General features: G+C 40.8%; 1 protein-coding gene across 2 annotated transcripts in view; it reads left to right on the top strand.

Annotated features, from left to right (window-relative positions):
* The window catches only part of GPD2 (glycerol-3-phosphate dehydrogenase 2), a 105,959-nt gene that overhangs the window by 44,885 nt on the left and 40,523 nt on the right, over positions 1–20,551 (top strand). For both annotated transcript variants that reach the window (XM_072982969.2, XM_020801160.3), the window contains exons 5-6: positions 8,363–8,460; positions 10,969–11,132. In XM_072982969.2, coding sequence (XP_072839070.1) covers positions 8,363–8,460; positions 10,969–11,132 — 262 coding nt within the window. The remainder of the gene's footprint in view (positions 1–8,362; positions 8,461–10,968; positions 11,133–20,551) is intronic.

Here is a 20,551-nt window from a genome sequence, read left to right as displayed (position 1 = left end):
TGTGGTAGTTAATATTTAAATTACACTGAATTTTTCAGGCAGTTACCTTAAAACAGTTGGAAAAGAAAGCACATATTTTTTTAAAAAATAGATGTTTTTGACTTTTTTATGGAGCTTTGGAATTTCCTGTAAGTATAATGTAGGGAAGCTTCCGGGGTGTTTGTGTGAGAGTAGATTTGAATTCTTTAAACATATAATATGACTACCAACAAACCTTTAAAACAAAGGACAATAAAATGTATGTTTCCCTAGCCCCCGCAGTGTATTCAGAATGGGTACCTTTCTATCCCCATACCTAAAGGTAGGATTAGAACCCTTTTCCTCCTCAGTGTAGGTTTCTGCATACAGGAATTTTATTATTGTTATTACACTGGTTACAATTTTTTGTGATATGTTTATGCTTACTATTGCTGTTGTATCTCTTCCAACCTAGTCTTTTAGGAGAAATAATTAATAGTGTTTTTAGCAATGTTGGTAATGTTTTAGTTTATTGGATTAGTTTTGTTTTTTTGTACAGTATTGTGGCGATCCCCCTTTGTGCCCTTTATATCTTTGGGCTCTACAAAGGTAAATATGCCCTTTTCGCTGCCACCAGGTATTCTCTTAATACTAATTCAGGTCCCCCACACACAGGAGTTGCTCATATAACTTAGGAATCAGGTTTTCAATTAAACATTCTTTTATTAATGAACAAATATAAAGGAAATCTATATAACTGGTTCAGGTATTCATGTATAATAAATCATATGTTCAATCACTGGTATTCAGAGCTCTTGTGTACTTTAAATCAATATCTCCCATGTTTTACTTATAAGTTCATTTCTGCCTGTTACATGTGTGTTTTAATCTTTCAGTTTCTTTTCTGAACCCCTTTTTATCTATTCCTAAACCCTAACATTTTCTCAACATCTTGTGGTCCCTAATTCTATCTCTCCCTGATTCCAACGCTATCCCTATCTCATTCCAGCTGTCTCCTTAACTGTCTCTTCCAGCTGTCTTAACTGTCCTTTTTGCTCCGCCCCTCCTGCTCTATCCTCTGATTGACAGGCAGGGATGACATCATCTTTTGGATTCCGTTACATACCTCCCCCCTTAGCAAGTTTGTTCCATGGAGGAAACCTATAGTGGTTTGCTCCATGAACAACATAGAAGCAGTTTACTATTTCCACCAACTTATAATAACATTACGCATTTTAAATTCACATTAATACTTACTCAACATTTTTAACTTCAGTCAATTAACATTTGCAATTAACATTTTCAATTTATTTGTTATTACAATACACTTTTCCATTGCTTACCCTTCTTCATTTAAAAGTACAGTTACTTTTGCAGTTACTTACTTTTATTTACACATAATTGGAACAGCTTATTACCTTCTACATCACTTACCATTCTTTCATTTTCAGTGCAATTACATTTGTAGTTACTTATTTTTACTTATACATAACTGGAAGTTTATCACATTCTGCTTTTATTTTCAGTAGTCCTTTTTTTTCTTCCTTCGGTCTTTGGGCCCAGGCTTCAGCAACTGTCTTTCGAGTCTTTCTTTTTCTGTGAAATTCAAAGTCCAAACCTTGCAAGTTCCTCTTCCAGTTTGCCAGGGTTTTTTTTTGCAGGCTTTCCCAGTTTGTAATTCAGTTAAAGGTAAAGAGTCAGTGCATAGTCCAAATTGTCCTTTCCCCTTGCAGGGCTTAATCTCTTGTAACAACCACCCCCTTTTGTCCCACTTACATTCCATCGATGCACGGTGTCTCTCAACCGTCTGCAGCTTTCCACTCAGGAACGTAGCTGGCTGATGATCTTCCTTGTCGTCTGCTTGGCTCAGCACAACTCTGGGTTCGAATCTGGACACCTCAGCGTGTAACTCCTTCCGGGACTCTACGCCTCTCACGATCAGACCGGCCATCACCGCCTCCTTCCACTTCCCAATGTCCTCCTCGTTCTGGCTTGCCCCCTGGATATTTTCAGCTTTCTTTTTGTGTGTTAAGTTAGCTATAGAGCTAGCTATTTCTCTAATCTCTGGTGAACACTTTGGAGTTGCACCTGTTGTATCAATGTGGTCCACTGCTCCTTGTGCTACCCCTGGTTAGTTTGCGAAGACCTGCTTCTGTCTTCTCAGCAAGGCTCTCGCTTCTTTTTGTTTCTCTAGGGAAAGTACTTCATATCTCTCCTTGTCAGCTTCTTTCATAGCACCTAGGATCACGTTCTCCCTTCTATAATCTGGTTCTATCAAGTTTGTTTGAACCTCTTTCTGCCCTGGTTCTCTCTTCTCTTGGATTATATCATTTGTTTTGTTCATTTTAGGGATTATTTTGTGCGGATCTGCCCCATTTAATTGTAACCTTTTCCCTTTGAAGGGTACTAGTTTCAGATCCTCATCTCCAGGGTTAAATGTTATCTCTTTGGCTTTTCTGTCAGCCTCTAGCTCCTGTTTCTATTGCTGGCCCTGCAAACCCTCTGCTGCAATCTCTAGAGGTCTCTGCCAAATGTCCTCTAAGTTACTTATATCTTGAATTACTGCTTTAGGACCCGGCTTCCCCTCTATTTTTGAATTTATTGTTCCCTGTCTTCCTTTTGAGTTTGTATACACAAAGTTAACTTGTTTCACCTCATCCCCACTATTTCCAAGTACTGACACCTTTCTATGTTCCTGTTTCAGTTGTTTAAAAATATTATTAATGTCTTCAATATAATTATAATAATCATCCCTATTATTCTTTTCCTCCCTATTGGATTTATCTTCACTATTTCTTTTCCTCTGACATATGTCACAAGCTTGATAAAATTCTTTTATCTCCTTTCCCATTTTTGGCCATTAATACTTCTGAGATATCCTTTGCTTAGTCTCTGTAATACCTAAATGTCCAAATAAGGTGTCTGTGTGTCCTTTTTCTATTATTTTCTTTCTGTATTTGGAAGGAACCACTAGTAGTTTATGAAGGCTCTCTCCTCTTTTCCTGGGATTTATTAAGATTTTTCTATATAAAAGGCCTTTTTCCTCAAAGTACCTCTCAGGGTTCTCAGGTGATACTGGATCTTTACTAACCAATTTAAAGAACTGTCCTAACGTTGGATTTGTTTCTTGCTCCTGTTTAAATGTACTTTCATTTGGATTTCTCATTGTTACCAAATCATCTGTTTCATCATTCTCTCCTATTATTTCATTAGGGAACTCAAATTTTTCCTCAGATATTTCCTTGTTTTCTTTCTGGGCACGAGAATTCACTAAAGTACTCTTGACATTCTCAGAGAGGTCTATACCTATCAGGCATGACGTTGGCAGTTCACTAGCAATTCCTATCCTCCACCAACCAGTCCACCCTTGATATTTTATTGGTATTTTTGCCACTGGTAGTGTAATTATCTCTGTCCCAATTCCTTTGACTTTTATGTTTTCTCCTTTCACTATAAATTCTGAAGGGATTATTTCTGGATGGCATAATGTCACCTGAGAGCATGAGTCTTTTAGAGCTTGATGTTTAGTCTCATTTATATAAATAGTATCCCCAGAATATTTCATAAGTTCCTGATTATTTCCAACCAAGTAACAGAGGAGAATTTGAGCTACTGGGAGTTGTTCTTGTGGTTCTGGGCTCTCTGCTCTGGCACTAACTGTGGTTGCCATGGCGCCTGCTTCAACTGCCCCTCTAGGTGCCTCTTTCTGCTGTACGCAATATACTTTCTTTGGCACATTTACATTCCCTTTTTGTTGGCCAAAATCTCTGTTTTTAACACATTGTGTTTTAAAGTGTCCTTGTTCTCCACAAGCAAAACATTTAACAGCTTTTTGTTCAAAACTAGGAAAATTTTCTCCTTTCCCTTCCCAGTTTTTAAATTTTTGCTGGCTCTGCTTGCCCTTAAAATGGCTTCCAACTGTCAGTTGGTCTCTGAGGTATATTCTCGGTTCTCTCTTTCTGTCATCCCAAGCCTTCCCCCCCAAATTTCACCTCAGAATACTCTGGATGTTTGATTTCTGTAATGTGGTCAGCAATTTCACTCACTTCCAAAATAGTTTTTGGCTTTTTATCGGTTTCTAAATATTTCAGTTCCCCAGGGAACACTGAAAAGAATTGTTCAAGACCCAGAACATTTTTCAAATCCTCTAGGGCAGTGGTGTCCAACCTTGGCCCTCCAGATGTTCTTGGACTTCAACTCCCAGAAGCCTTCACCACCACCTCTGCTGGCCAGGATTTCTGGGAGTTGAAGTCCAAGAACATCTGGAGGCCCAAGGTTGGACACCACTGCTCTAGGGTCTCAACCCGTGCTTGCTCAAGCCATTTTTCTAAATACCTCTGCATATTTGCCCCTAATTGAGAATAGGTTTCATCAGGCTTTTTGGTCAATGACCTGAATTTCAGCCTCAAATGCTCTGCATTGATCCTAAACCATGCAAAAACCAGCTTTTTAAAAGCTTCGTATTATCTCACTTTTTCCTGAGGCATACGGGCATATATTTCTGTGAGTTCGCCACTAATTTGGGTCCTCAAAAGGATCATTTTATCAGATTCTTGGATTTTATACTCCTAGCAGGCTCTCTCAAACAGAATCAGAAATGCCTCTGGATTATCCCCCTTTCTAAATTGTGGGAATTTCTTGAGGTCTACTTTTAAAATCTGTTCACTTGCTGAACTGTTATTATTCTGATTTAGGGCTGTTAATTCTAGTTGTCTCTTTCGCAGTTGATGCTCCATCTCCTTTTCCCTCATGGCCATTTGTCTGGCTTCTGCCTCTGCCCTCATCTTTTCTTGCTCCATGGCTAATTGTCTGGCTTCAGCCCTTTCCTTTGCTTCTGCCTCTGCCCGCCTGGCTTCTGCCCTTTCTTTAGCTGCTAACTCAGCCCTCATCTTTTCTTTTTCTTGTTCCAGGGCTAATTGCCTTAACTGAAATTCTCTTTCCCATTTCCACTTTTGAAACTCTTGGGAGTTTAGAGTAGCTTCTCCTTCTCCTCCTCCCTTTGAGGCATCATCATCATCATCCTGAGTAGCATCCTCCTGCTCAGCTACCTCAAGAGTACTTTCCTCTTCATGAGGTAACCCTTATCCTTCAGGAACCTCCATTGTTAACTTTTTCCCTCTCTTAGGAGGCATGTTTTATCTGTGTTCTCAGATTCAAAACACAAGCCTTGTTTTAAAAGGGACCTAATTTTTCCCCTCTGTGCTAGGGAGAGATACTTAGTAGCTTAGACAGCCTAGCCTAGGCTTGCTTTGCTACTTTTGTTATTCCAGGCACCCTGCCTGAGCTCCTTGTGGGATACACTGTTTCTTTTGGCTTTCAGCCACACCATTATTACTGTTTATTTTTCAGTTTTCCAAGCTCCTCTGCTTGTTTCTGTTTCCCTCAGATCTGTGTTTTGACCCCGGCTTCCGCTTCTTGTCCTCTCAGCACTCTCTTCTCAGAGCCTAGGACCCCAAAGCTAGCCTCCCTGGTCTTTCACAATCTTGAGGTAAACCTTGAACTGTTGAATTCTCCTCAGAGCTTCCCCTTTCTGTAGTCTTTCTCTGGTCTGCCTCAGGAGTCCCTTTTTAAGCTTTTCACCAAGCTACTTTCAAGGGTCCCACTCCTGTCCTGGTAGCACCAGACTACTAGGTTCCCTAAGCTCAGGAAATTCAAGTTTTCTTTGGTTTACTGAAATCTTGTGGCTCACTGGATTATCTTTCGAATCCCACCACGCTGCCAACCATATGTGGCGATCCCCCTTTGTGCCCTTTATATCTTTGGGCTCTACAAAGGTAAATGCGCCCTTTTCGCTGCCACCAGGTGTTCTCTTAATACCAATTCAGGTCCCACACACACAGGAGTTGCTCATATAACTTAGGAATCAGGTTTTCAATTAAACATTCTTTTATTAATGAACAAATAAAAAGGAAATCAATATATAACTGGTTCAGGTATTCATGTATAATAAATCATGTGTTCAGTCACTGGTATTCAGAGCTCTTGTGTACTTTAAATCAATATCTCCCATGTTTTACTTATAAGTTCATTTCTGCCTGTTACATGTGTGTTTTAATCTTTCAGTTTCTTTTCTGAACCCCTTTTTATCTATTCCTAAACCCTAACACTTTCTCAACATCTTGTGGTCCCTAACTCTCTCTATCTCTCCCTGATTCCAACTCTATCCCTATCTCATTCCAACTGTCTCCCTAACTGTCTCTTCCAGCTGTCTTAACTGTCCTTTTTGCTCCGCCCCTCCTGCTCTGTCCTCTGATTGACAGGCAGGGATGACGTCATCTTTTGGATTCCGTTACAAGTATTTTTTACTGCAAGTCACTTTGGGAAGAAATTACATTTTGAAATGTGCCACAAAAGCATCTTAAATTGAAAAAAAATTGCAGTGAATATCTATCTGGTTGATTTCAAAGAACCTCGCAGTGGGGTAGGTATGGTACAAGACTGTTGCTCAGACTCACTGGTCAAGATGGTACTGTGACGTGTCACGTTGGGGAAGGAAATATAATGAAAGTTGACATTAAGCAGCAGGGACACTTTTTTGCTTGTGTACAAGACATGCTTGTTACAAAGTGTATTATGCACATAATTATCTTAGAAGTGCAGAGCTGGAAGGGGACCCTGTGGATCATCAAGTCCAGCCCATGTCAAGGAGGCACAGTGGGGAATTGAACTCCCAACCTCTGGCTCCATAGCCAGATGCCTAAATCACTGAGCTATCCAGCATTCTTCAAAAGGGAACTATTCTGCAATGGGAGAGAAATAATCTTCAGTAGTGATGGCATTGGATATACTGTCACCCGAAACTGGCAGAAACATGGTTCCCTACTACTCCATGTAGAAAGAGGCACACACTTGTGTGATAATTTTTCTTGGATAAAGTCAGAATGGCATGGCACATAAGCCCTGATATAGGTGTTTAATTGCATCTGATTGCATTCTGACCTCATCTTACCTGTGAGCGGTAAATAAAAACAAGTACATCAAAGGCTCAACAATCCATTTCAGTGCACAGGGTTGAGTGTCATAGTCAAGTAAGGGATGGCCCACTGAAGGATTCATGCTATTGACTAGATTGTTACATGCACTGAAGGCATCAATTTTTTCATTTTAGGATTATCATAATATAATATTTTCTTGGGAACTGGATTTTGTTTGATTGGGATTATAATGCAGTTCATTGATACAGCAAAAATGGAAACTTGCGCCATTAATGGTGTGCCATGGCGTTACAAAACAATTGTGTCACATTCATTAAGACAAATTCAGTAGAGTGATAAATAAGTAAAAATTGTGAACTAAGGAAAAACAGTGTTGATAGTAACAGAAGCATAGATAATTCTAAGCCCAGTCTATAGTTCTGCTGTACAGTGGTGCCTCGCTTGACGACGATAATCCGTTCCAGCAAAATCACTGTACAACGAAATCATCATCAAGCGAAAGTAAAAAAAACACATTAGAATGCATTAAAAACCGGTTAATGGGTGAAATACCTCACCATCCAGCGAAGATCCTCCATAGGGCTGCCATATTGTGGTGCCTGTAATGTGAGGAATTCATCCTTAACACAGTGGGGAGCCATTTTGCACAGTGGGGAGCCATTTTGAAACCCAATGATCAGCTGTTTTCTGATCATCATTAAGCGAAAAATCGGTTCCTGAAGCAGGGAACCGATCATTGTCAAGCAGTATTTTCCTATTTAAACATTGTTTTGCAATCGCGAAAGCATCGTCCTGGAGCGATTTCATCATGGAGCAGTGTAATTGTTAAGTGGGGCACCATTGTATATGAAATGATTGCTACATTTGGTTCACAGTTTCTTTCTAAACTCATGCCCCCTCACTGCCACAAGTCTTTTCCATCATTATTAACTTGCTCAGATTTTCCCGCTTTACCTCGATGAAGGATCTTCCATTGTCCAGCGTAATATTTTCGTGACAAGTTACTTTAGAAAATTCCACTAAAATACATAGTCTTATATGAATCACTGCCTCTGTGGTTTTTGCTGCCCACTAAAAAGAGGGATTTTTTTTAGTGTAGAATAATAATTTGTGACATAAGATCATTGAATGGATACTTACGTTTTCTTGTACTTGAGAACACTAAAGTACAAATGAGAGGTTGAGTCTCAAGATGTATAAAAATGTTGGCAAAGCAGGTTTTTATACATCTTGAGACTCAGTTTGCCATTTGTGGAACAGTGTACCAGTTACCTCTGCTTTGTCTTGAGAAGACTAGTCAGTATGTCTTGGTTACCATATATTGCTCAGAAACATCATTCCTAAGACACTTCTTCAGATTTTGTTCTTGGACTTTTACCCTTTAATTAAGGTCCATATGAATGCATTAAAAACAGAGGTAGTATAGTGCTGTCTGGCAGTATCAATAGATTCTGCATTGTTTTCTTTAGTACAGAATGGTGAAAGAAGCCCTTCATGAACGTGCCAACTTGCTTGAAATTGCACCTCATTTATCTTCTCCTCTGCCTATAATGCTTCCTGTTTACAAGTAAGTCACTCAAAATTTGTTCTGCCTTACGCTGCTAATATGAATGTCAGTATGTTTTTTAATCATGTCATTGCAGATAAATTTAATATGCTTGTTACTTCACTGTGCTTTTCAGCCAGTACAAGGATTTATCCCTCATTTTTGTATTTTGTATTTTTATTTTTCTTGGAGTGGTGAACATGTTGCCATTGTCTTATGGAAGTGTGAAATGTTTCTACTGATAATGCACATTCTGTTGCAGTGTGTGTGTGTGTGTGTGTGTGTGTGTGTGTGTGTGTGTGTGTGTGTGTGTGTGTGTGTGTGCGCGCGCGCACACACACACACACACACACACACACAAAATCCTCTGGCACTGTAGGAACTAACAGGCATTAGAATGACACCAAGCAGTACCATTGCAGTACTGGCATGGTTCATGTTGAACTTAGACTTGGTTACCAGTTTCAAATGAGAAGGCAGCTTCCATGTGGACAACAAGTGCAATGGCTTTAATGAAACATTTAACTTATGCAACATGCATGCTTAAGTCTTGTTTCTAAACATTATGTCTCTCCCCTTCTTTGGATGTTCTTACAGAAGTGTTAAAATGGATCATCCAAATAAATGAATTTTGTCTCTTTTCTGTAGTTCTTAAATATCCGAAGGAGCACTCACTAAAGTATAAATGTGGTCTGCATATTTCATCAGACCCACACTTTGCCAGTGGTTACCCAGCAAGTATACTACTGAAATGAGACTTGAAAAAAGGGCAGTTAACTCCTATTCTTACCTACTGTTCTACCATGTGCCATAGTGTAGTTTCAAGAGTGAAACTGATCTACAGATTCTAGCCTGTCTTGATAGCCCGGGATCTTATTCTCATTGTCCAGTGTGACACTCACACTTAGTCCTAGGATCACTACACACTGGCACTACACTAATTTAGCACAGGGAGTTTTATACTTGTAATTGAGGACTAAATCCAGCCTTCTTCTGCCTGTAATGGCAGAATATTCTTCCCATCATCTTCAACCCTCCATGCTATTTGAAAGATGTTTTAGGAGGTTTCCCAGCCTTCCAGAGCTAGTTGTTATCATGATCATGATAGTTATTATTATTTGTTGTTATATTTCTCTCTGTTAGAGGGTTTCCCCTAGCGGGCAATTGGCACCAGGTCCCGGGCAGAGTACTCAGACCAAGCCCTCACTAGGTCCAAAGCAGGTGCAGGTTTAGGACAACTGGCCTGGGAGGAGGAGGAGGAGGTCACACCACATTGAATCCACCTGGGGAACGATGAGGGGAATGGCGTCTTCCAGCTAGGATCCATAAAAGATGCTTTGGTGGTTACCCAAGGGGTTCCACAGAGGATGAGAGACACCTGCACCCATTAAGGGAGGCCTCAGAGATGGAGGAGGAAGGCGCTTGGGTAGAGATCTTGGAGGAAGGGTTCCGACTAGGCTGAGTCACCCCAGGGGCAAGTGCCATGAACTTTGCCTCTGAGAACGTTCCTAAGAATGGAGAGAATTCCTGGGTTTGTTGCACCTCATTCCATTGTATCAATAAACCCATTTGTTATAGAGCAAGACCATCTGGAATCAATGGATAAAGTATTAGAGGAAGGTTTTCCCACAGAGACCACATTGGGTGGAAGCAGCAGGGCACAAACTATCCCACTTTTCCTCTGGTGACCTCAAGACTGTGTACATATTTCGCCCTGTTCCATCCTCCCAATGGACGTTTGAAGCACGTCAGGCTCAATGGATGTGACAGGTCTTGAGTCACCCATTGAGTCTAGCACCAAGTGGGGATGTGAACTCCATAGGAGTTTGAGGGGTTCGGTGTGGTGGTGTCCTGAATCCTAGTCCAGCACTCACTATTATACCACCAGAGCTAGGGTTGTACTTGAAGGGCTGCAGTTGGAAGGGAGAGGTTGTTCTCCTCTTGGTACAGCTAGACTGCACTCTGTTTCAGTCCATGGAAGTGTTATATCTGTAGATACTTAGAAGTATATATCCTTCACACTTCTTCAGAGGAGAGCAACAAGGATTATCAGGAAGGCTGGAAACCAAATACTTGAAAGGCTGTTATACAGAGGAAAGCCAGGGTCTGTTCTTGATCATCTCAGAGAGCAGGACATGCAAGAATGGGCTTAAGTTACAGGAAGCCAGATTTCACTTGAATATGTTCACTATTATGTGATTCTTTTCAGAAGTTGAAAATGTGTCACATTAAGGCTCATAAAATACAATAAAACCAAATACAATGATGGACGAGTGTCATTTCACCTGTGTTGTATCCTTCTAAGGTACCTTAACACTGGCTTGAAGAAATCATTCTCTGAATTTCAGGGAGTAACTGTGATGATAACATGAGTTTTTCACAAGTCTGAACAAACTTAAGTTTGTTGGACAACACCTGCAGTTCTCATGATCCTCTGGAAAGAAGGATATTTATAGCAGTAGAAGTATTATGTGAATTAATTCTTTATTTTCCTTCTGCTCTATTCTGTTTCTGTCTCTCTTCTTATAGGTGGTGGCAGTTGCCATACTACTGGGTAGGAATTAAACTCTACGACCTTGTCGCAGGAAGCCAGTGTCTGAAAAGCAGCTATGTGCTTAGTAAATCAAGAGCCCTGGAACTCTTTCCCATGTTGCAAAAGGACAAACTAGTTGGTGCCATTGTCTACTATGATGGTAAGTTCTCCTTATTACTTGACATTTTCAAATGCTAAACCATTTGCTTCTTGCTGTAGTATGAGTTGGAAGTGCTGTCCCATAACATCTTTGCAGTTGTATTGCAGAGTAGGCAACTCACTCCCCAGGTCCGTCTCCATATCCTCAGCCCCACCTACTTAGCACGGAGCAACAAAGAGGCCTCTGGGCTGTAAACAAACTTTATCTGTTCAGCTTGGATTGGTGGGGATCCAGTCACTGCTGTTGCTGCTCCTATTATTGGTGTCATGGCATGAAGGTGAACACACTTTGCCAAGCTTCTCTTCTTCTCTTGGCTTGGCGTCTATGCTCCAAATGCAAATAATGTGGAGTTGCTAGCCTGGCTTCCTTTGCTTATTTTGTTGTTGTTGCTGTTGTTGCTTTCTTCCTCCTGAAAGCAATGGCTGTGGCAACTTTAGGTTTTCTGTATAATCGGAGGCAGACCATGTGGGAACTTTCTTCTTTCAATAGAAGCTCCATTTTTTTGGTAGAGTGTCTTGTTCTAGGTTAAATGATTGGATAGATGATTCTTTGAAGCCCACAAAGGAGTGTATCAGAGAACTGAACCAACTTAGTTTTGACCCTTCACCTCTGCAGTTCTTTGGAACATTCATATATAAAGTGCTGATAACTCTTGTTCAGCATTTGGCACAGTTGCAGTCTGATATTCCACTTGAAGTTCCTTATTGGCAGATGTTGACTCAAACACAGTACTTTTCAGGGTGAATAAAAATCAGTGTGTTTTTTTAAAAAATCAAATTGATTTAAATCACAATTAAAATAAAAAAAAACTATTTTTGGTTTAAATAGTCAAAAACATCCAGTTTAAAAAATTTAAATTGTGATTTAAATGAAATCCACTCTGGTGCTTTACATTTGAAATGTTTTGTATGTTCAGGTTCCTGTCATTATATACTGAGGAACTGTATTATGCATGTATTTACTAAGGAACCATCTCTGTGAGTCTAATTAAATACAGAAAGTATCAGTGGTGTCTAAATTTTCTCTCATTTGGGTTTCTGGATGCTATGGCTGCTTGATTTCCCATGGCTGGTAGTTCTGGTGAACAAGTGAGCCACATAGTTGGGATCAAAAAGGTATGGTTAGCCATCAGTGAAGTTTCTTAAATAGAGAACTCCTCAACAAAGAAGTTTGCAGGAGCATCCCATCTGCATTTTGGGGCACAACATGAAATAATATGTGCTCACTGAATTGGAGGTGAACTTGAATATGTTTTAATAAAGCAACAGGGAAGAAGGAAGCCCAACAAAATGTGTGAAGAAGTGGCAAGAAGTCAATTCAGTTTGAGATGATGGAATGCAACTAGTTGCCCAACAGGAGGCCCACTAAATTCTTTTCTTCTCACTTCCTGCCATGCCTGCCTTTTAAAGGCCAGCCTTAACTTTAAAGTTTCTTTTCTTTGTGATAGACCCGTATAATGTTTTTATTATCTCTGGATTATTTATGGGACTATGTTTTTCCCTGTTAGGGGTGAGAGAGTCTTAATGTGCAGATTTTTAAACATTGCCTCCCCTAAAACCAGCATTGCACTAATAGGGTTTCTGTTTGACTGTTTGTAAAATAATTATAAATATGTACACACATTTAAGCCTGTAGGCTTTCTGATGCTTCACTGTGTACCCAGATCCCATTCTGCACAAATGTGGTGCTTCTTTGCCAACACCTTTTGAAAAAGCTCTCTGCAGTGGCAAGCATTAAATGTGGAGTGAGCTCTGATTTGGCCACACAATGAAACAGACATACAGCGGGGGAGGGGATTGTGTTTGTGAACAGAAATGTAAATCAGCTCAGTTTGTTTCTCTATACTAAACTCATCTGAGCTGAATGGTCCCAAGCATGCATCACGGCTATCTAACGGGGGCTAATTTTAAATGAGGAATAATGGGCATGGCAGAATTAGTAATCTATAACAAAAGAGGGAAGCCACCCTGTCCATTCCTTCTCTATAAAAGCAGTCACATGACACACATCACTTTTTCTTGAGTCACTTAAATATTTCCTTAATCCTACCAGAGTTTTAAAAAAACTCATGGAGATCTGTCACATCAGCTCCAAAATCAAATTCTGTTTTCCCTTGGCTAAAACAATATTTTGCAGATCCCACTTGGCCGTGGGAGCTCATTGGACTCTTTGAACATCCCACTAGCTTCAAAAACCCTATTGGGGTTTCCATAAATAGGAAGCAACTTGATAGTATATGACAGCTTTTGTTACAGAAGTCCAGTTTCTAACCACAAATACTTTGAAAGGTGTGGACTTATTAGGCCATAGGAACTGTGGCCTTTTTTTTTGCTTTTAGTCAGTTGGACAGCTAGCAAGAAAAGGATAGCACCATTAATGTGGAAGCAGCATCTGTCTGACAACAAGTTTTTAATCAAATAGATGAAGGATGGGTCAATTTAATTTTAGATGAGTTGGACACACACAGAGAGGAGAAGAGCTGAGATGCAATATTGTATCTCTTGTTGCTGTTGTTTAGTTGTTAAGTCCTGTCCGACTCTTCGTGACCCCGTGGACCAGAGCATGCCAGGCCCTCCTGTCTTGCACTGCCTCCCAGAGTTTGACCAAATTCATGTTGGTTGCTTCGCAGACACTGTCCAGCCATCTCATCCTCGGTCGTCCCCTTCTCCTCTTGCCTTCACACTTTCCTAACATCAAGGTCTTTTCCAAGGAGTCTTCTCTTCTCATGAGATGGCCAAAGTATTGGAGCCTCAGCTTCAGGATCTGTCCTTCCAGTGAGCACTCAGGGTTGATTTCCTTCATAATGGATAGGTTTGATCTCTTTACAGTCCAGGGGACTCTCAAGAGTCTCCTCCAGCACCACAATTCAAAAGCATCAATTCTTCGGCAGTCAGCCTTCTTTATGGTCCAGCTCTCACTTCCATACATCACTACTGGAAAACCATAGTTTTGACTATGCGGACCTTTGTCGGCAAGGTGATGTCTCTGCTTTTTAAGATTCTGTCTAGGTTTCTCATCGCTTAATCATTTTTAGGCAGGTGTTAATCCAGCTGTGTGGCAATGAGTCAAATGCCTTTTTAATAGTCTATCCAGGTCATGTTAAGGTTTGTTTTTTGTCTTTTTGCATTCTTCAGGATCATTTTATCAATAAGCAGCTGATCTTTTGTGCCTCTTGACTTTTTAAAGTTTCCTTTCTGTTCAGTTGGATATAGGGAGTTTTCAGTTAAGTATTTATATATAGATCTTGCAAATACTCTTGTGAGGAGCTTGAACATTGTTGGAAGGCATGTAGTTGGTCAGTAATTACTGGGTTCATAGCCCTTTTGATGATCTTTTATTATCAGAAAAGTGTGACCTGTTGTCATCCAGTCTTCAGTTGTAGAATTTTGAAGTAAGTGGTTAAATTGCACTGCTGTACATTGAGGGAGACTTGTTAGATGCTTTGACCAAAATCCGTGCAGCTCGTCTGATGATCATAATCATCATCATCATCTTGTGGTTTGTACCAGAGTCACTTCCACTACTTCTGCTGCCCAGTAGCTGCCTTTCAGGAATTTCCCTACCTCCATCATCACTGGAATTTTTAATTCTCTTCTGCTGTTGAGCTCACTAGCTCCTGAACAGGATGGGTGCATCTTAGTCTGGGGTTTTGGCTTTCAGCATTTTTCCTTAGATGACCCTGCTAAGAGTCTAGATCAGGGGTCTCCAAACTATGGCCCACGGCCCACATCCAGCCTATGTTGCCATTTTGTCCAGCCCGTTCCCTTCAACCCATTCGCGAGTGAGCACGGGGGGACAGGCAGATGAGGGGCGTGCATGCAGGTTCCATGCGTAAGGTGGGTGGGGGTGCATGCCTGTGTGCATGCAGGTGGGCATACATGTGTGCAGGGGGTGGGAGCATGCGTGTGTGGCTGCATCTGCAGAGGGTGGGGTGGGCGTGTGTGCTTGCAAATGCTGGCATACATACAAGTGCACACGCACACATTCCTGTTCCTTCGGCTCTCAAAAACTTCAAAAAGTTTTTTCTTCCCATTATGGACCCAAATTATAATAACATACATTCAGTTATTTTTATTCTAGGGGGAGCTCTTCTAAGTTGGAAATCCTAGACCAAATGATATAACTGCCCATAGCCTGCTGTCTCCCCTCCAGACTGTGCTATATTGTGACTGTACTAAATGGGACATAGATATTCAGATTGATGATTGTTGTGTCTTTTTTCTTACTGTGCTCTTGTTTGTATGTTGCTTTGTAAGACTGTGTCTTGGGAAAGTATCTTTTAAAGTACTTAATTGTATAGATGCAGTTTGTGGCAGCAGAGTTTTCTAATGTCGACTGGATGGTTCTGTTTGAAAATAATATAACAAACTCTTGCGTCTGTGTCCAGGCTGAAGGAAAACGAGGCCTTTTCTGTGCAGTTTTTCTATTAAAAAATCTCACTTTCTTGGGGTGTTATGAGTCATGGATGTTTTTGCTGAAAAGGTGGGACAAGGCGGGAAATAATTTAAATAACAAGATAATGAAGGTCACACAGTTTGGATGGCTGTATCTGCCGAGGGCCTGGCAGTCATGCCTAATGTGCCATATCTTCCCCGTAGCGGTGCACATTGCCATACAACGCAACCAACTAGCAGACTCTCTCAGCAGACTGAACTCTCAGATGCATGAGTGCTCCCTCAACGACACCATATTTTTCCAACTGTGCATCAACTGGGGTCGTCCAGACATAAACGTTTTTGCCACAGCGAGCAACACCAAATGCATCCAGTACTTCTCCAGAGCAGGCCTGGGTTGAGGCTCCCTTGGCGATGCTCTCATGGCAACATGGAATGCGCATTTCCTGTATCTCTTTCCACCTATCCCACTTCTCCTGCGCACCATTGTCAAATTGCGACAGGACCGTTCCAGTGCCATTCTGATAGCCCCTTGGTGGCCAAGACAACCATGGTTCACGATGTTCAGAACATCTCCATCTGTCTACCCCTCCTCCCACACCTCCTCACCCAGCATCAGGGGCAAACTTACCATCCCGACATACAATCTCTCAATCTCACGGTGTGGAGGATCCATCCTCACTCATGCGAGAAAACCTACCACAAATCAGCTTTATGCTTATAAATGGTCTACTTTCCAGAAATTCGCTCGTCAAAATGATCTCCTTATGGCTCCAACTACCCGTCCCGTGGTTTTGGCTTTTCTTTCCTATCTCTTTGATTGTCATCTCTCATTGTCTACGATCAAAGTTTATATGTCTGCGATTGTAGCCCACCAACCAAAGGATTCAGATGCTGTCTTATTCTTCAGACATCCTACTCTGAAGCAGTTTCTTTGAGGTGTCGCCAACCTACATCCATCCTGACCTTCCCCTCCACTGCAGTGGTCCCTGCACACTGTTCTCCATCACCTCTCATTACCACCCTTTGAGCCTCCCGCCACCTCTTCTGAGCGTCTACTCTCTTTTAAAGTGTTATTTCTAGTTGCTATCACATTGGCCCGTAGGGCGTCTGAACTTGCAGCCCTACAATTAGACCCTCCATTCTGGCAGTTTCATCTGGATAAGGTCACAATGTATCCAGACATCTCTTTCCTCCCTAAGGTCGCTCCTGAATATCATGTCCGTCAGCCTATTGTCCTCCCTGCCTTCTTCCTGTCACCAGCAACGGATCTCGAGCGATCTTTCCACCTTCTAGATGTGAGAAGAGCTCTGGCATTCTATGTCAGAAGAACTGGCCCCTTTCGGAAGTCTAAGAGACTGTTTGTTTCTATACATTTGCCACATAGAGGAACACATGTATCTCCTCAAACCATCTCATGGTTTGTTCAAACCATAGGCCTCACATATCAACTTGCTCAAAAGCCTCTGCCTACACAGATTAAGGCTCATTCCATCAGAGCAATAGCCACTTTCATGGCTTTTCTGCGAGGTGTACCTATTCCAGATATTTGGAAGGCTGCTACTTAGTCCACTCCGTCAACATTTGCATCCCAATATTGTTTGGATGTAAGGGCCAAGGCGGCTCTTAGTCGTGCGGTCTTGTCCTCAGTCTTGTCATGACGTCCCTCCACCTGTGAGGTAAGCTTGTTAATCACCCATTAGTGTGCATTCACAGAGACCTCGAAGAAGAAAGAGAGGTTACTTACCTGTAACTCTGGTTCTTCAAGCGGTCCTCTGTGAATTCACACTTCCCGCCCATCCTCCCCTCTGTCTATAACGTCTGTCTTAATGTGCAGCGGCGGGCTGTTGGGAACTGAGATAATTGGCAGGACAGGTGGACCACGTGTGTTAAGGGGTTGGGTTCTGGCGAACGCATGTTTGAGCTCTAGAATATTTTGGAGACCTCTGCGCAGATGCAGATTAAACCCATTAGTGTGAATTCACAGATGACCTCTCAAAGAACCAGAGTTATAGGTAAGTAACCTCCCTTTTCGTTCATTCCCACCCCACTCACCTCCCAGAATCATCTGCTCAAACAAATTACTTTTAGGTCACCTTTTTAAAAATGTGTGTGTGTGTCTGTTTGAGTGTGTACACAATCTTCTGCATTCGTGTACATAGAATCAAAACACTTGTGTAAAATAGCATTCAAATCTCCTTTCCTTTCCTACTCTAATTCTTAATTATTTATCAAACCAGTGACCTGCAGGGCTTTTCATTTTCCACCATGTATTATTGCTTCAACCATCTTAATTGCATCTTAAGTTTGTTTATATAAAGGGTCGGGGGGGGGGGAGCTACATTATAAATGTTGGATGTACCAGCAAGAGCAAATCACAAACTTTACCAGGGGCAATTCTTTCTCTGTTGCAGCATCAGGAAGCTAAAGCATATGTTGGATGTTAGCCTGGGTGTACACCATGTGTCCTATTTATTCAAGGTTCCTTTTGAAGCTGCAACTTACAAGTTTGTTTCTTAGGGGTACATGTCAGACTTCATTTAGCATTTGTTGGTATTCATATACTCCTGAATAGCAAAAAGGCAGCATTTTGGGGGAGGAATGTGGCTGCTATCTGAGCAGTGATCTGTCAGTTTCATTTATGTAGCTCAAGGAAAATTAGAAAAGAGGCACTATGGAAAAGCCAACACATGGAGTCCTGAGATTGCAGGCGGTTTCAAAGCATCTCCCCTGCTCCCTTTTGAAAGGGAGAATTAATTCCATTTTAAAGAGTTGCTATATAGATCACTAGGAAAAAATGCAAATTTTGTTATAATTTAAAATTACCTTACAAAAAAAAACACCAAATGTTAAACATTTGCAGGAAGGCATTTTCTGGTTTAAATTGATTTTGTTTTTGTTTATCACAGTGTTTATTTTAAGCACAGGGATGTCTGAATGCGTTACATTTTAAGGAGATATGGGCCTTTTATTACTCTGTCTTGAATGTTGATTTTATACCTTTAAAATGTGTGGCCAAAGACTTTCCTACCTTCCTTCCAAATCTTCGTTGGGTTTTAGGTGTTTTATGAGGTGCAGCCCTACACAGGTTACTCATAAATAAATGACATTAAGTTCAGTGAGGCTTACTTCCAGGTGTAAGTAATGCTGACATTCAGTGGGTTTCCTTCTGAGTAAATGTACAGGTTTCCAATGTAAATGGTTTAATATGCTCCACCCCTTTTATTTTTAATTTTTTTTAAAATAAGAATTAATAGGGAACTTATATTTGAGAGTTTAGGCATTCATAAATTCATGTGCATATTCTGTTTTTATAGATGTCTATTTAAAACTAGCAAAAGCTGCTTAAGAAATGTGGGAAAAGTAGTAATGACCTTTTTTTTAAAAAAAGTGACACTTTTCTCATTTTAGACCTTATGATTTTTTTTAAAAAAAAGGTTGTTAGGAGGGAAGCACCAAAATCAGTGAGACACACTGTAGAACATTCATTAAGCTGTCAACAGTAGAGTAAGTGCTTCTTTTTCTCTTAGCCACCTATGGTTGTCTTTCCAGTGGGTTCTAAATTATGAAAAGTCATAGGTTTATAATTTATTTTTGACAAATTTATAATTTTGAGACTATCGAAGGATATAATTGGAGTACAGTTAGAAAACTTGGGCAGTTGTAAAACTTCATATACTTATTTAAAGCATTTTTCTCATTTAGAAATGAAAACAGTATGACAAGCTGCCTTTGTAAAGGTTTTCTACAGATGAAGTCCAGCACATAAACCACAAAAGAAATATGACAGCCTCTTGTGTGGTGCCAAACCGTGGGAGGGAAGGAGGGAAGTAAGGAAACTGTAGGTAGTTAAGGTCAGTACTGAGCTCAGAATTATTTTGAATAATTCTTTTAAACTGGAATTTTTCAGGAGAAACCTGCACTTACCTGCAGAGAGGATAGCTATAGAAAGCCAATTTTCCCCTTATGCTGGAATGCAGTAGACATGAATAATTAGTCTTAGATGGTGATGCCTATTTTTGTAATTGAAGGGTCCTTTCTAATGTGATTTTGTGTAAATAGTGCATGCAGGAAGGAGGTTTAAACTTCCACATTTTCTGATGAACGAGCACGGATATCTTCCTTAGTACATACAATAAAGGACGACAGTGAGATTTTTCTTCCTAATGCCATCCTTTAAATATCTTTTGCCACCTGGAATTTCAATTTCCTCAAACACTATGCTGTTTTCAGTGTATAAAATAAGCTTCTGAGACCCTCTGGTGCCCTTCAGGAATGGTGTATATCTGTGTTTACGAATCCCTCTCCCCACTCTTTTATAGGGGGCAGCCAAATGCCTGAGCAGACCTACCAGACTCTCCCAGTTTGTTTGTAACAAAAGCCTGGTTGCGCATTCCACAGCACTCCAGTTGCTGGAGGCGCCGTTCCCAAAAGCATGCAGATGATAACTGCGTCTCCTGCTGTACCTGTAACAATTTAATTGTATAAGTCAGCCCAGTCAAGCATCCTCAGCACATGACTGGGAGACATGAAATTCATTGTCATTATTGTCCCTGTCATTTTGGATCATTATATCCTGCTGCAGAATTTTCCTCACTTCAGTGCTTTTTTTAACCTCCAGGAACCACAGATTATGGCTGAGGTTGGGGTGGGGGCAGGACTGTGAACTACATTTACCTCAGGGGGAGCCACAGATTAAATTGGTTTTGCTCTCTGACTTGCTGGATTCGTCTATCTGTATGCTGTGAGTTTAAGATTGGAAATCTATGAGTATCTGAGTAAACATTCCAAGGATCTTAGTTTATTTTGTTTGTGTGTTTTTGGTGGCAGACCCAACAATAACTCTGTCTCTCTTCACAAGAAATGAACATGAATGGTTTTTTTCTTATCTCATGCCAGCCTTAAAGATACAGGATTATTCTTCAGTGAAGTGGTATTATTTGTGCACTATGCCACAAACACCTCTGTATTCCCCAATGTGTCATGGCTTTTCAGAGGGAAGATTCCACTGAAGCATGTAATTTA

The sequence above is a fragment of the Pogona vitticeps genome, chromosome 1 (genome assembly GCF_051106095.1).
Source record: "Pogona vitticeps strain Pit_001003342236 chromosome 1, PviZW2.1, whole genome shotgun sequence".
Lineage (NCBI taxonomy): Eukaryota > Metazoa > Chordata > Lepidosauria > Squamata > Agamidae > Pogona > Pogona vitticeps.
The sequence above is the reverse complement of the archived record's forward strand: the minus strand, read 5'-3'. Positions and strand labels throughout refer to the sequence as shown.